The sequence below is a fragment of the Coturnix japonica genome, chromosome 7 (assembly GCF_054131305.1).
Source record: "Coturnix japonica strain WE chromosome 7, WE-NBRP24, whole genome shotgun sequence".
Classification (NCBI taxonomy): Eukaryota; Metazoa; Chordata; class Aves; order Galliformes; family Phasianidae; genus Coturnix; species Coturnix japonica.
The window spans coordinates 31,102,372-31,117,371 of NC_140669.1; the positions used below are offsets into that span (position 1 = coordinate 31,102,372).

Here is a 15,000-nt window from a genome sequence, read left to right on the forward strand (position 1 = left end):
CGTAAATTTGAGTGAATGTCTGGGATGTGAGAGATAAGTTGAAATTCTGGGAAGAAGAAGGAAGTGCCTTTATGTGCCAGTGCTTTTAATTCAAGAAACGCACATCTCACATACACGAAACAAAAAGAGAGTCGTTTCTCAAAGTGCTTTTACTCTGAGAAGCCTTTACTAGAAACTAATGACAGAAGTGCTTCAGTTATCAGTACTGAACGAAGGGAACATCATGGTTTGGTAAGAATATCGCTCTGTAAGTCTGTTTGTCCTTCTCGGTCCTCTTGTTTTAGCTGAGTTTGTGCGTTTGGTGTCTGTGTGTGTGGTTTGATCGAGTCCTGGTAAGGTTCTGCAGTCATTGCAGCATTCAGGCTGAGTACTCTGAGGTGTCTTTCACACCATTATTGGTTCTTTTTCACACAGTTTCAATAACTTGATCCTCTGCAGATAGAATAAAAGGGCAGAACATTATTGCAAGAAAGCACGGAAAGAAAATTATTAGAGAGAAACTTAAAGGAATACTTGCAAGGGCAGAAATCCAATGCATTTATTTCAGATGTTTCTTAAAATTGTTGTGAAGAAACCGGAAAAAAAGGGGGAGGGGGGGAAGGGGGAGGAGGAGAAGTTGAGCACTTAGGCTGGTTGGTGTTTGTATACTAACAAAAATGCTGTAATATGCGGGTTATGCACACTTCAGTGAGATACCTAATTGTCAGCAGAGCTCTAATTTTATCTGATTGCATTATTGGAATCCAAGGGTGTTGCTTGAAGTCAGACCTAGCTGTCAGACCAGTTTTCTAATTTCAGTAAATCAGGTGATGATAAACAAAAATGTCCCCCCAAGTAACACTCCTATTTGATGCTTTAATATACTTACATTTACTTACTTTCTACATACATTTCACATTACAGGTACGAATGGGGGAACGATTGAGATGGTAGGATCTGTGAAAACATGTCAGGAATTCAGGGTGGGATGAGTGGAAAAGACTCCAGTCATGCCCACTTTGATTAGAGGTGTATTTATTTCAGTCGAGGAAGTGTCAGAAGGAGTAGTGTGGCATAAGAGATGGTGTGGGTTTTCCATACAGAGCAGGTAACTGATGCTGATGTACTGCTCAGGTTCTTTGGCCTCAAACCTTCCATGTAAAAGCCTTGTTAGTGGGTTTGCAGTCAGAACTGCATTGGGTCAGAATCATTTGCTTGCAATCAATGAGGGGGCACTCAGCTGCATTTGACAGCCCCGTCTGCATTTCCTTAAATGTTAGTGGGCACGGCCGAGCTGTTTATCTTACCCATTGTACACAGGCACAGTTATTCTAACTTGGAAGCATGACTTCAGGTGGGGTTGTCCCACTGCCCGAATGCATCCCAGTAGTCGAGCCTTGTTCTTGTTGGCAGCCCAGCACAATGCATCAGGTACCATTAGGTCCTGCTCTGGCCTACGAGTTCTGGCTGCTGCAATTTCCAATGCAGGCCGTAGCTCAGAAATGTTTGCTCATGCATTTGTCCCCGCTGGATGCCCAACCATCCCTGTGCTGTTGGGGAAAGGATGATGGGCAGCAGGAATCACGAGTGCATAGAGTAAGGCCAAAGCTTGCAGCCGTAATAGATGGAATCTGTTCCACCTTTGTAGCCTTGTCCTCAGGCAGCCTTTCCATGGTCTTTTGACAGGATTCCAGGCTCTTAATGTGCTTACACTGAGATGAGCTGCCCACAGTTCGGTGTCACTGAAATGTGTCAGATTTGGACTTTTGCTTTCTGGTGTTATGTACATATGAATATTGATGGGCATATTGCCTGGATATATATTTATAATTGCTTAGCTACTTCATTACTAAATGAAACAGTTAACCTACTCTTGTCTGTTCTACTATTAGAGACTTTTTAGGATATGTTTGTTTTGTAAGCATCTTCTGAAAGGTAAGAATTAAAATGGAAGATACAGAAGACTATCTTAGATTTTAAAATGTATCAAGCTTATTATTAGTTTAATTGAAAATAGGCATTTAAATTGATTGTGAAATAAGTCTGATAATGCTCAGCTCTTGAATTGGAGTGATGAATCGTGGTCATAGATTACAAGCTTTTATCCACAGGGGCATTGAGAAAAGGTACCGTTCAAAGCTAAATACCGCAATTATACATGCATGACTGAAATTTCAAAGTAATGCGTTCATAGTATTGTATGAGACGGTCACATGGAAAAGATCATGAGGTTGTGAAAAGGATTATGATCATGCTTATCATGCTTTAGTTATGAATTTCCTGATGGAGACCTTTTAGTCTGAATTGTGCTGGTTTAAGTGGGAATAGTGTTGCTTTGCTTGTTCTGGAAATATTACTGTTATGTGGCAAAGGGGAAGAAAAGGTATCTTACCTACAAACGTAGTATGCTTATGTTAACTGAATTGGCTGACAGTTAAGATGGTAGTTTTGGTACCAAGACACTGAAGTTAAAGAAAGAGTAAACAGCTCGCTAAAGAATTACAATGTGCTGCATGCATTTAGCTAATGCTGTAGCATACTGGCAAGTATATATACACGTTCATCTTTCTCCCAGGGCTTTTGCCTTTCTTGGGTAAATCTTAACTGCTTTCTCCAGCCTTTGGACCTGCTCCTTCACATTGAGTAACGTTCCACATTGTAAAGCATCAATTTGTACAGAGGTTTGTAACCTGTTTCTTTCTGCTGTATCAGCAACAACTTGAGTGCTTAACTGTGTCCTCAGAGGAGAGTGGAAGGGTTTCTGGAAGGCGCTTTGAAATGTTTTCCATGTTTCTTGTTTAACCCCACTGTTAAATAGACAGTGTGAGTGGGGAAAAAAAAAAAGACTGTGTCCAAGTATCCTCAATAAATTTTTGTGGTCAACTCATCCTCTTAAACTTCTTAGATATGTTTGTCAGAGCCCTTCACTCAGACTGCAGTGATTCCAAACTCCTGATAGAAGAGCTGGTTATGAAGGCGTCATATAAATGATTGCCCATGATGTTCCTTGAATCAGTTTGGATACAGATGGCTCCAGCTGACAGATACTCTTCTGATCTTACATCTCTTACTAGGTTAGGATTGCAAAAGAAGTTTCTGCTCTTTTTCCTTTTTTTCCTTTTTCCTTTTTTTTTTTAAAGGACATTTAAGGTTCCAGAAGGTGAATTTTCATCTTCTGTGTTTTTAGAGGTTTACAGGAGAAAACTTTGTCCCCATTATGACATGTTAACTAATTTATTTGCTGTATAAAGCTACAAAATGGTAGCCTTTTCCTATTTTCAGTTTCTGTCAGCTGGTTGCAGGCATAGATTTTTGTGTGATGTGTGAGCCTTTATAGTAATGTGATTCCAAGTGCTGAAATGCAAAGCATCCAGCTAATATATTAAGAAATTAAAATGGTTTGAAAATGGCAGTGGTTTGTTGTAAAGCACTTTTCCCATCAGTTTCACAGAGCACAGCATCAGAGTTGGAGAAGAACAAGTGCATACACCATTTGTTGTATGAAACTCTATCTCATTTTAGGAGAGTTTGATCAGCTCTAGTTGAGGTTCACACAGGGAACAAAAATTGCTTGAAAAACAGGTTCAAAAATAGGTTATTGCTTGTAAAACAGGTTCAAGGCATACTTGATCTGTTTGCCTGATACTTTGCTAGGGTGTCTTGACTGCATCTGGATATATAAAAATCAGGGTGGATGGATTCCTGTGCTTATCCTTCCTCTACTTTCAAACACATTGAGTATGTAAGTAGCTGTGTGTAAAAACCCTACTTCTGTACTTACTTTAGTTTTTGTATTTTATTTTTTGGTCAGGAAAATGTTTAAATTGTTTGAGAAGCTTCATGCTTCTTTCTTCTTTATGTACATTCCTTCCTTGATGGGAGGGCATCACAGAATTGTTGGGGTTGGAATGGACCTCTGGAGATCATCCATCCAGTACAAACCCCTGTTAAAGCAGGTTCCCTACAGCTGCTCACACGGTGGTGCACCCTGGCAGGTTTTGATGATCTACAGAGAAGGAGACTCCACCACCTCTCCAGCAGCTCTGTCACCCTTGCAGTAAAGAAGTTCTTCCTTACATTCGTAAGAACATTACTGTGCTCCAGTCTGTGCCTGTTACTTGTACCTAGAAGAAATGCTATAAATGAAAGACAATTTCCTTTGTTTTGTATCAAGGGGTATGGATTAAAAAGCCTTAGCAGTGCTTGAATGATGGTTTTAATATGTATTTTAGAGGGTATTTTCTGCACTGAAAAAGTCTCTAGAAGTTTGACATCATAAAACGTAATTCCTGGTTTGGGTCTTTTTCTTGAAGCTTCTTTTGTAATAATTATTCAAATATGTGTGTCTTTCTTTGAGGATTTTAGAAAACTAAAGCATATTTTATGATGTAGTTAATAGTTTTCAAGTCTGAATACACGTTTAATCTGATGTTGTTGCTTCATTATTACCTGGTGCTGAGAATTAAGTTTCTTATATTTAATGTAAGGTAGGAGATCACAGAATCACAGAATTGTAGGGGTTGGAAGGGACCTCTAGAGATCACCGAGTCCAACCCCCCTGCCAAAGCAGGCTCCCTACACCACATCACACAGGTAGGCATCCAGGTGGGTCTTAAATATCTCCAGAGAAGGAGACTCCACCACCTCCCTGGGCAGCCTGTCCCTCTCTGCAGTGCTCCTCTCCAGCAGGTCTTCCCCCAGCCTGTACTGGTGCATGCAATTATTTCTACCCAGGTGCAAGACTCTACACTTGCTTTTGTTAAACCTCATCCGGTTTCTTACTGCCCAGCTCTCCAGCCTGTCCAGGTCTCGCTGAATGGCAGCACAGCCTTCAGGCGTGTCAGCCAATCCTCCCAACTTCGTGTCATCAGCAAACTTGTTGAGGGTGGTCACTATCCACTCATCAAAGTCGTTGATGAATATGTTGAACAAGACCGGACCCAGTACAGACCCCTGGGGGATGCCGCTAGTTACAGGCCTCCAGCCAGACACCGCACCGCCAACGACAACCCTCTGCACTCTGCCAGTCAGCCAATTCTCAACCCACTTCACCGTCCACTCATCTATCCCATACTTCCTCAGCTTTGTTATAAGGATGTCATGGGGGACAGTATCAAAAACCTTACTGAAATCAAGGTAGACTACATCTACCGCCCTCCCCCTGTCCACCCAGCTAGTGACATCTTCATAAAAGGCCACCAGGTTGGTCGAGCATGACCTCCCCTTGGTGAACCCATGCTGGGTACTCCTGATAACCTCCTTATCACCCAGTTGTCTGGAGATGGCATCCAGCAAAAGCTGTTACATCACCTTCCCTAGGACAGAGGTGAGGCTGACTGGCCTATAGTTACCCAAGATGACTTTGCTTTGGTGCTGTGATTTCTGGAAAACGGTGCCAACTGTGTGTGTCTGTATAATGGTATTGTTCAAGTTGAGCAGGGGGACATCCTTTGTTATTGAACCTTATTTGTAAACCAGCATCCACACAGATCATAAGGATCAGTGAATCTATGTAAGTAAAGAATACAGAAAATAAGAGCATTAGGAATACTATGAAGTTGGTAATGAGACCTTGTTTTGACACCTTTGTTCAGTGATGTAAGTTAGAAGTTGTGCAGCACGTACTTAGAGGAAGCACTTTAGCCACACGTAAAAGAGCAAATGATACTTGAGTTTTCAATAGTATTATTTCCATCATTGCCTTAAATCAGAAAATTCAGACCATGATGCTATTTAGAGTCTTCTTATTCTTTAAGTTGGGCCTTATGGAAATTCTTCGGTGTTACCAGTTACCATAGGCACAGATGCTTCTGAAAACATAAGCAAAAATGTTCTGGTCTGACTGACTGTAAACGCTTAACTTCTCCTTGGAACTGCCGCTTGTAAGTGTGGCATGTAAGTCTACGTATGTGAAATATGTAGAACATGTCATCTCACTGTTGGATTAAAAAAAAAGTATATTTATGCAGTACCCGTAGTATAAAACTGTTCTTCTGTGAATGCTAAAATCGAAAAAGTCTAGAGTCAGTCAGTTGCCACAAATAAGTATGGGAATGAATGTAATACCGAGAGTGTTTTCACACCTAACTGCTTCCTCTTGTATTTCTTGTAGGAAACAGAGATGAAGGTACACATGCACACAAAATTTTGCATCGTTTGTTTGCTGACGTTTATCTTTCATCAGTGCAGTCATTGCCATAAAGATGGGCGTGACCATGGTCCTGAAGAGGGACACGAAGACCACCATAACTGCTATCAGATCTCAGAGACGCCCTACCACCAGACCGCAGAATCAGAATCTACGCCGAGTAAATTTTCAGCGTCAGAAGCTGAAAATGAACAGAAATACTACATAGAAAAGATTTTTGATCGTTATGGTGAAAATGGAAGGTTGTCCTTTTTTGGCCTGGAAAAACTGTTAATGAGCCTTGGTTTAGGAGAAGTGAAAGTAGTAGTGATAAATCATGACGATATTGGCCATGATCACGTTTCTCACCTGTATGCTTTAGAAGTACAGGAAGGAAAGCATTTTCACTCTCATAACCATCCTCACAGCCACTCAGATTCGAAAAACCAAACTGTGGTTGGTATGTCTGAAAAGAGAAATCATAAATGTAACTCTGAGAGGGATGCAGTAGTGTCATCTATAAAAGGTGATAGTAAACATATTCATGACCAGAGTCACCATCGCCATCATCACCACCCTCATCTGCATCATCATCTTGACCATAACGGTACACATCATTCTCGTAACGATTCGGTTATTCATAATGAACACGGAGAACAGAATCACGGGCCTTCCACAGAAACAAACACAACACAGGATCAGCGTGAAAGAAAGCAACGGAAACAGAAGAAGAAACGGAAGAAAATCAGTGAGACTTCAGGAGATGCTGCACAAGACTGTCCTCCAAACCATCACCTAGGTGATCAGTGTGAGCACAATCGTGTTCATAAACACGATCATGTACACGACACATCTCACTTTCACATGCACCATCGTGAACACAGTGGCGATCGTTCCACTAATCACGGACATCAAGATTCCAGCCTGGGTAGTGAGGATGGGCATCACCGTACCAGCAAGCGAGAGGCACCTTGTAAACACACGGGTGTAAGAAAGCACACTATTTCAGCACGCAGTCGTAAGGATCGTAATGAAGATGAACGTGATCGTGAAGTGGTGAGTATGAAACGGGGAAGTGGTAGGTTTTCTTTTGCTGTCATCTAATAATACTTGAAGATGCTTACCCACAAACGAAGTGGAATGAAATGTTCATTCTGCCTGCCCTGTTCCCATCTTTCTCAGGTTGTATTGCGTGTTTGTCTCTGTTTTAAGGGAAAGGACATACTTGAAGCATTCTAGCATATTTTCCAACGTGCTTGTTTCTCTGTTCTAAAAGCCTGTGGAGCAATTTAGATGCAGCTTCTGTAGTACTGTGTATGGTGTGAGCTCCTTCTTCCATTTTTCCTTTGAGCATCCACTATTTCTTCCAGGTCCATACATTTATTATCCTTATTCTCTCAAAGTTTACAGCACAAGCAGGATGGTTTAATAACAACGTTTTAAGTATAGCAGTATAACAAGGGATGGAGTGAGTGACAAGTCAGTTTTTAAAGTGAACTGAAAAGGGAAACACTAAACATGAGAGCGTGTATGGGTAAAGAGAAGTATTAGAAAACCTGGCTTGGATTGTTTTACGTTCTGTTCCTTTTTTCTTGCTCTTTCTTTTCTGCTTGTACTGTGTAAGCATGAAGAAGGAAATTTGCTTTCTTTGACATTTATCAGTAATGATATAGACATTTGGGGACTGAGTTGTATAATGTAGATACTTGTACTGTAGGTTCCTCTTAAAGTCCTCTATAATCATCTGAGGCTGATTGAGCATCGATGGAATGTTGTAGACCGGAGTTTTTCACTCCTGTGTGTATTCTGAAATGATGTGCTTTCACTATTTTAGTGAAATAGTTGCTTCCATATATAATTTGTACCATTTGCTTGCAGTGCTTAAATGTTACGCAGCTGCTACGACGCTACGGTCTGGAAACAAGCTCTGCAATATCTCCTGAATTTTTTATATATATGTGTCCTGCTCTGCTATACCAGATTGACAGAAGGCTTTGTATTGCACATTACGATGAGCTTGAAGATTTTATGAAAAGTAAAACTGCATCAATTGAGAATGAAGATAAAACAGGTGCTTCAGGTAGGTTTGACATATCCAAAGTCTTTTGCTTTTTTTTTCTTAATATTTTTTTTCATTGTGAATATTAACTTCAAAGTTTGAAACGTCATACAGCTTAGCATCAACTGCTGAGTAAAGTAATGTTTAGAAGAAACTTGAGACCGTAGGCTCTGTTAAGTCAGTAGACAAAGTATAATTTTGGGGGACATTGTAGCTTCTCCAGAGGAACTGTTATCCTGGGAACTACCCACTTGAATTGGGCTAAACAGACCCCATCCAACCTGGTCTTGACTGCTTCCAGGGATGGGGCATCTGCGGTAGCTTCTCTGAGCTACCTGTTCCAGTTAGCACTTCTGGAGATCAGCGTGTCCTCTCACAGTTTGGATTCTTTACATCATTTAAAATTTTACAACTTCCTCTTAAGGTGGCTGAGGTGGTCCATATGTTTGTCCAAAAATTTCAGTTACATCGGCACAGACTTTCATATCAGGTTTGATTGGCCTGTATTAGTTTAGGAAAATGTGCATAAAGCTGTAGCGTTGCACATTTTGAAACAGTTTAATTAGAAAGTTTATATGGTTGAGTGCTTTTTAAAATAATGCTTTTTCTTTCTCTGTAATGAGTAAGTTAATGAGTAGCTGAACTTGGAAGATCCTGTAACATTTTAAGATACTTAATTTGCCAAATAAGTGAACCTTATTGTGGACAGTAATATACCAACTGGTATCTGGTGTTTTGCATATAAGCAACGTTAGCCAGTTAGTTTTTTAAAATTTAAAATTTAAAAATGTGTGGATTTTGAACTTACTGATTTGGTTTTGAAGACAAGCAGTGACCTCTGAAGTAGGTCAACGTGAGGAGATAATGATAAATTCTGAAATCTAACACTGTCACGTATGTGGTGTTTCTAAGTAGAATGAGACTTTGGGTGATGTAAAGACATTCTCACTTTTTCAGTAAGGAAGCAAATATCAAACACATACCAAATCTTACCTAGCGTTTGAGGGTTGTGGAAGGTGTTCTTGCCCCAGCTTGTGTCAATATTCTTTATTCTGCGCTTAGCAAAATTAGGAAGACACAGGCCTTTTCTAAACATGAGGTATTTGTGGTTTTCTTTAGTTTTAATTAAAAGCCTTCTAAATGCATAATAGAATAGTGCTCTTTCTGTTTGCTCTTATTACCTTGTAAGATTTCCACTAGATCTCGCAATGCAGTTATCTAAAGCAAAGTAATTTAATTAAATGATGACCAAAAGCTTCTAAACCGTGTGGAGTTTTGTACTCTTATTACAGATAATTTTCTGATGTCTCGTGTTATGGAGGTTTCAAAGTCTTCTACATGCAACAGAGTTTTTGTAGTGTACCCATTAGAAGATGTTGCATCCTTACCAATAGAACCTTCCTGCAGAGCTTAATATCTGCCTTCTATGAATCTAACTAATCTGTTCAATTAAGAAGGTTCAAGATACCTAAGACAGAAGCAGGCAGAGAGATGTATAATGGTGCATTAGTTTTTCCCTCTGGCTTTTCCTTACAGCCCCATCTGTTCTGCAGCTATCCAGAGGCCATGTGGACTGTCCAACTGCTGATGTACAGTCAGTCAGAGAGGTAGATCCCTGTATGCTCTGTACCTAGTTCAGCTCTCTATTTTAGTACAGGTTTTCAGTCAGAATGATTTCAAATCACTAAGTAGACACATTTTTCAGACTGGGAAACAGAACTGTTTTCCACATCTGAGAAGCACTGCAGTTTTCCTAAACCCTATAATTATTTGAGGGTGTACATAGCTGTAGTTAATGGACAAACTGACGTTTGTGTTTTTTCTTTCCTAAATTGAGCTCACATAGATCTTAAGATCTACTGTAGTCATTTGGTTGACTGAACAGGTTGATGCTACCCTGCACGCATAACTCAGTTCTTCTGAAGTAGGGCCTGAAGTTGTAGCAGCTCACTGCATGAATGATGAAATGACCATCTATATTGGCAAAGGTCTTCTAAGTGTGCTTGAGCTGTGCATTTACAGAGTAAAACACTGTACCTCTGAAGTGAAACAAGGCAATTTTGAGAATATAATTGCAGCAGTTTGTCTATCAGCACGGTAACACACACCTGAACGAGTATCTAGCCCCTTACTAAGGGAGCAGCGCAGAGAAATGATACAAATAAGCACTCAGCAATTTTTTTAAGGCAGGGATCAGTTAGAGCTGCTGTTAAAGAGTATTTCAGGACGTATTTACCCTGTGCAGATGCCAGCATTCCTTTGGAGCTGACCATTCCCTGCATCCAGGAAAGTCACGATGGAGCCTTTCTTAAAGGTTGCAGATAGCCAGCCTTGCTCAGCTTTCCAGAGTGTCTACCTTTCTATCTTTGTAGTCTGATTTAATTTACAGACGTCTGTGCAGCGTGGAGCAGGGCAGCCATGCTTCATTTGCTGCCTACTGTTTGAACAGAGGTCCTTTCCAGGGGAAGTTGCCGGATCACCTCCTTCTTGTTTTTTCCACAAACATTTTATAAGCCAGAACGTAATCACCTCATTTCATTGACCTTAAATAGTATTCCAGGGACTGTTACGCACCAAGGTCTTTTATTACTTATGAGCTTTTGCAGTGCTTGTAATATTGCATATTAGTTCCACTTTGGTTTCAGTGTTTTGGTCACTATGGCTGTTTGAAATCTTTCAATACAATTCTGTTCAGAGTTATTAGGATGTGTCCTTTCGTATTAGGATGTGTCTTTCTCAGAATCTTTTTATATGTGTATGTAACTGGGGTCATCTCCTGCTTTTGCAGTTAATTCTTTTTGTGTGATTTGATAGCAAACTCTCACTGATAATTGTGGATCTGTATCACTCTGAAGAGTTTTAGTAGCTGTTCTAACAGCTTCTGAAGCCAATGGCCGAAGCCTGAGAGAGGCATAAATTCTGCATTCTCATTCTCATGTGCCTCATCTTAATCACAGTGCCATGTTTAGATATGGTATCATTCATAAAAGCACGTAAGCTGTTCAGAGATGTGTGGCATTCAGAGATGCCAAATCTACACTGTGACAGATGAAACTTCAGCCGGTTCACATAATCTCCATTTCTGGTGTCTGTGTAAGGCTGTTGGTCACTTAACGTGGCACCTAACATCGTAACACCTGTGTCTAGATTGGAGATTCAGTTCTGTGCCAAATGGCTGTAGTTTTAATTTGGGCAACTTGTATACGCACTTTGTGATTCAGTGTTGAGTTACATCCTTACTCGTCCCTGTCTCTTTCCGCAGGGCTTGTTTGTTGAGTGTACGTGGTAGAAGTGCTCTGGGGATGAAAAGTTGGGTGGCGGTAGTTTTGTTTGCGCGGTCTTGCTTCCGCTCTAGATCTACCTCTGAATTCCCATTTTCTGATGTCCTGTTGTTAACTTCTATGTCTGATTGCGGCCCTCGCCTTTTCACCACTTCCTGTTTTCTTTACGCTGTCTGTCCATTCTGGTATATGCTGCATGCTTTCTAAAGCCTTTTCCAGTCCCTTTCTCCGAGTGGATATGTTCTCATAATGTTTGCATTTAAATTGGATTGTTTCCTTTTCTGCACAGTCAGAGGACATGTGCATGCTGTGTATGAATGAATATCCCAAAGTAACATTTAAAACAGCAGGCAGTTTTGAACCACACAGGCTGCAGCAGCCAAGGTTCTAGCAGCAAAGCCTTATTAGATCCAATCTGTTATACTTTTGGTGCAAATGGAATTGTTAGGTCATGTGATTACTAACTTACATATTTCACTGAGCAGCTGCAATACATTATATTCCCTGCACTCTCCACATCTGTTCCCCAGTGTGTTTTTCCCCACTTGGTCAAAAGTGAGTGGACTTTCACATACATAGAGGAGTCATATCCTGCACCGAAGTAACACAGATGCTGATGCTTTAAAATCAGAAACTGATAACTTTAAGGAAAGTCATGAACTGGTAGACAGTATTAAGAACAAAGCTAATAGGAAAACTGGAAGTACCTGAAACATTTAGTCTAAAACTTGAGAGAAATAATTAAAGAGTTCAACGTGAGGAAATTGTTTCTCTCGAAACTTCTCAGCCCAAGCAGTTAACACGTGTGCAGTGGGAGCCTGTAGCGAAAAGTTTTAGAGAGCCGTATCTTTCCTTACTCCATGTCACCGTAATACGTTACTCTCCATAGTGACACTGATAGTTTTCTTCTTCATTTACTGTATATACATTACTCTTAGTTTCATAAAGTTGCGTGTGAATTTCTGTTTTCTTTTGTAAGTACACTTATTTTACATGTATTGCTGTGATATCATGGAGAAGATGCAACTCATTAATATTGCAGCCACCAACTATTCCCGACTTTGGGACTGTGAAATTTAAGAACTGCACTTTTGGAATCAAACAGCTTTTACTGTTGTTTGAAGTTTCTGTGATGGGACAAAAAAGAAAGTATTGCATTAGGGTGAGGTACTGATTGCAAGAAGTGTGTTTCCTTGTTCGTAGGATTTGTTTCTTGTGCAATTCCTTCTTTTCCGCATCGTAACGAAATTTTCTGGTCTCCAACTCTGGGTTGTACTGATTTCAGTTTGCCCATTATCGCTTTTTCTGCTAATGACAACCAATTTAAATTCCCATAAGAATCTTGTGAAAACCAGATGTTACACGTGACTTAAAGCCTACAAAGTCATAGTAAGTTAAGAAAAATAGCTGAGGGTTTTTTTTTGTTTGTTTGTTTCAGCGTGAAATTGTTTGCATTTGTGCTTAATAGTGGGCTGCAGAGTTAAGGTGGGTACTTAAGCCAGGAGGATCAGATGAACTCTTTTGTTCTTGGCTGATTGTATACTAATGCTTTTCAATCTTCTGAATTGTGATCTAGTCTGTGTTATTTGTGCCCTGGATTTGAGTGCTGTCTTGTTATTTTTCAGCACCTTTTGAATGATTGCACAACTTTGGTTCGGGGAGAGTCACCTTCTTAAGAAATAATTGAAAGTCTTTAATCAGACTTTGAAGTTTTATTAAGTATTGTTCTGATAACCTTTCTGTATCCATTTCTTCCCACAGCCTGGGTTTGTGGTATCATCTCTATCACCGTCATTAGCCTGCTTTCCTTGCTAGGTGTGATCTTGATTCCCATCATTAACCAATGGTGCTTCAAATTTCTTCTAACTTTCTTGGTAGCTCTGGCTGTAGGAACAATGAGTGGAGATGCTCTACTCCATCTGTTGCCACATGTAAGTATTGCTTTTCTAACGTTTTATTGTAATTTAAGTGCATGTAGAATTTATAAATGCTTGACAAGTGTTGATATAGAAATGTTAACTGACATATAAGAGTATTGTCTTACGTATGTGCTGAAGCACTAGTGGAGTTGCCATTAAAACAAAGCACATTTCTTAAAACAAACAAACAATAAAAACCTAATAGAGCTGTAGTTGTATGCTCATAGCTAGACCTGTTTCAAAATGTTTTAAAACACCTATGATCAACGAGAGTATTTTGAAGCTAGCAGCATTTCTGTCTCTTGTCGGTTGGTACTTGTGAGTCAGTACCACCTAAAAGTATTTTAGGGGATTCAGCTTCCTGATTACTAGCTTTTGGGGAGAAAATAACTTCTATCTCTGTCAAGAAACTGCCTGAGCTCCTGGGAAGGTAAGCATGTTTTCATTTGTGACTGTATAATTCTTATAAAGAATGGGAAGTATTTCCTAAGTTGTCAGTTATCTTTATCCTTCCAACAAACAGTGTGATGTTTTCTTGGTGTAAAGTGAAATACCAGAGCTTTTGGTTCATTCCAAAACTGTCTTAAGACTGTAACTGATCGAAATAGTTAAAAACATGAGGTTGAGTTCTTAGTGTGAGTGCAGCAGCTGTAATTTGTGAGGCGTTCCCAAATGATTCTCTGATTTTTTTCAGCACAGTGAAAGAAAAAAGCCAGAGAGGTGGTTGCTGTTTTTGTTCCCCCCCCCCCCCCCCCCCCCCAATTTCTGAACATTAACCGTAGAAATATCAGAGCAATGAATTGTCTAACAGACCCTTTATGTGGTAAGGTGTGTTTGTATGAAACCAGTCTTTCAGAGCATTTTTAATACTGCTTGTTGAGTACAGTTACACATTTTACCTTCTGAGTTTCAAGCCATTTCGGTCCCCAGTTGCAGTGAGTCACACTGCGTTCTTTCTTTCTCTGTAGTCACATGGAGGCCACAATCACAGTCACCACCATGGCCAAGGTCACATTCATGAACACAAGCATTCTCATCACCATGCCCATGGACATGGAATAGAGAACGATGGCTTTCTAGAAGAAAACGATCCAGTACTGAAAGGTCTTGTAGCACTCGGAGGCATTTATGTTTTGTTCATCATTGAACACTGCATAAGAATGTACAAGCATTACAATAAACAAAAGGTATGTGGTAAAATCAGACACTATTTTAAAAATATTTCTGTTTCTGAGTCTCAAGTGAATTGTTTGTGTGATGAGTGAGCGTCTGCTGCTAATCCATGTAGTTTAATTTCATGTGAGGAAACCTCTTTTGAAAAAGGTTGCATATCTGATGGGAGGACAAAGTCAATACATTTGGAAGTGGACCCAAGCAGAAGAAATTACAGCTCTTTGTCTAGTATTTTATCATCTCTTTGCAAAAATAGGAAATACATAAGGAAGAACTGATAACAGAGCAAGATAGTTGCCAGATAGTTGACAAGGAACACTGCAGCGTACTGCCAGATGATGGTGCCGGTGTAACAGAAATATTTACGTCAGGAAATGCAAAAATTTGCAGACATTCTATATTGTGTAAATCATCTAACAATCCCAGGATTTTTAGGTCCACTATCTCTTTTTATTCACGGTA

The 15,000-nt window shown here is 40.0% G+C and overlaps 1 protein-coding gene across 15 annotated transcripts in view; it reads left to right on the forward strand.

The window, feature by feature from the left end:
- The window catches only part of SLC39A10 (solute carrier family 39 member 10), a 116,639-nt gene that overhangs the window by 88,440 nt on the left and 13,199 nt on the right, over positions 1 to 15,000 (forward strand). For all 15 annotated transcript variants that reach the window (XR_014948129.1, XM_085552837.1, XM_085552838.1 and 12 more), the window contains 4 exons: positions 6,092 to 7,162; positions 7,985 to 8,186; positions 13,208 to 13,377; positions 14,334 to 14,552. Coding sequence is in view for 14 of the 15 variants with exons in the window: in XM_085552837.1 (XP_085408963.1) it covers positions 6,092 to 7,162; positions 7,985 to 8,186; positions 13,208 to 13,377; positions 14,334 to 14,552 (1,662 nt within the window). In the remaining variant the exon portion in view is untranslated. The remainder of the gene's footprint in view (positions 1 to 6,091; positions 7,163 to 7,984; positions 8,187 to 13,207; positions 13,378 to 14,333; positions 14,553 to 15,000) is intronic.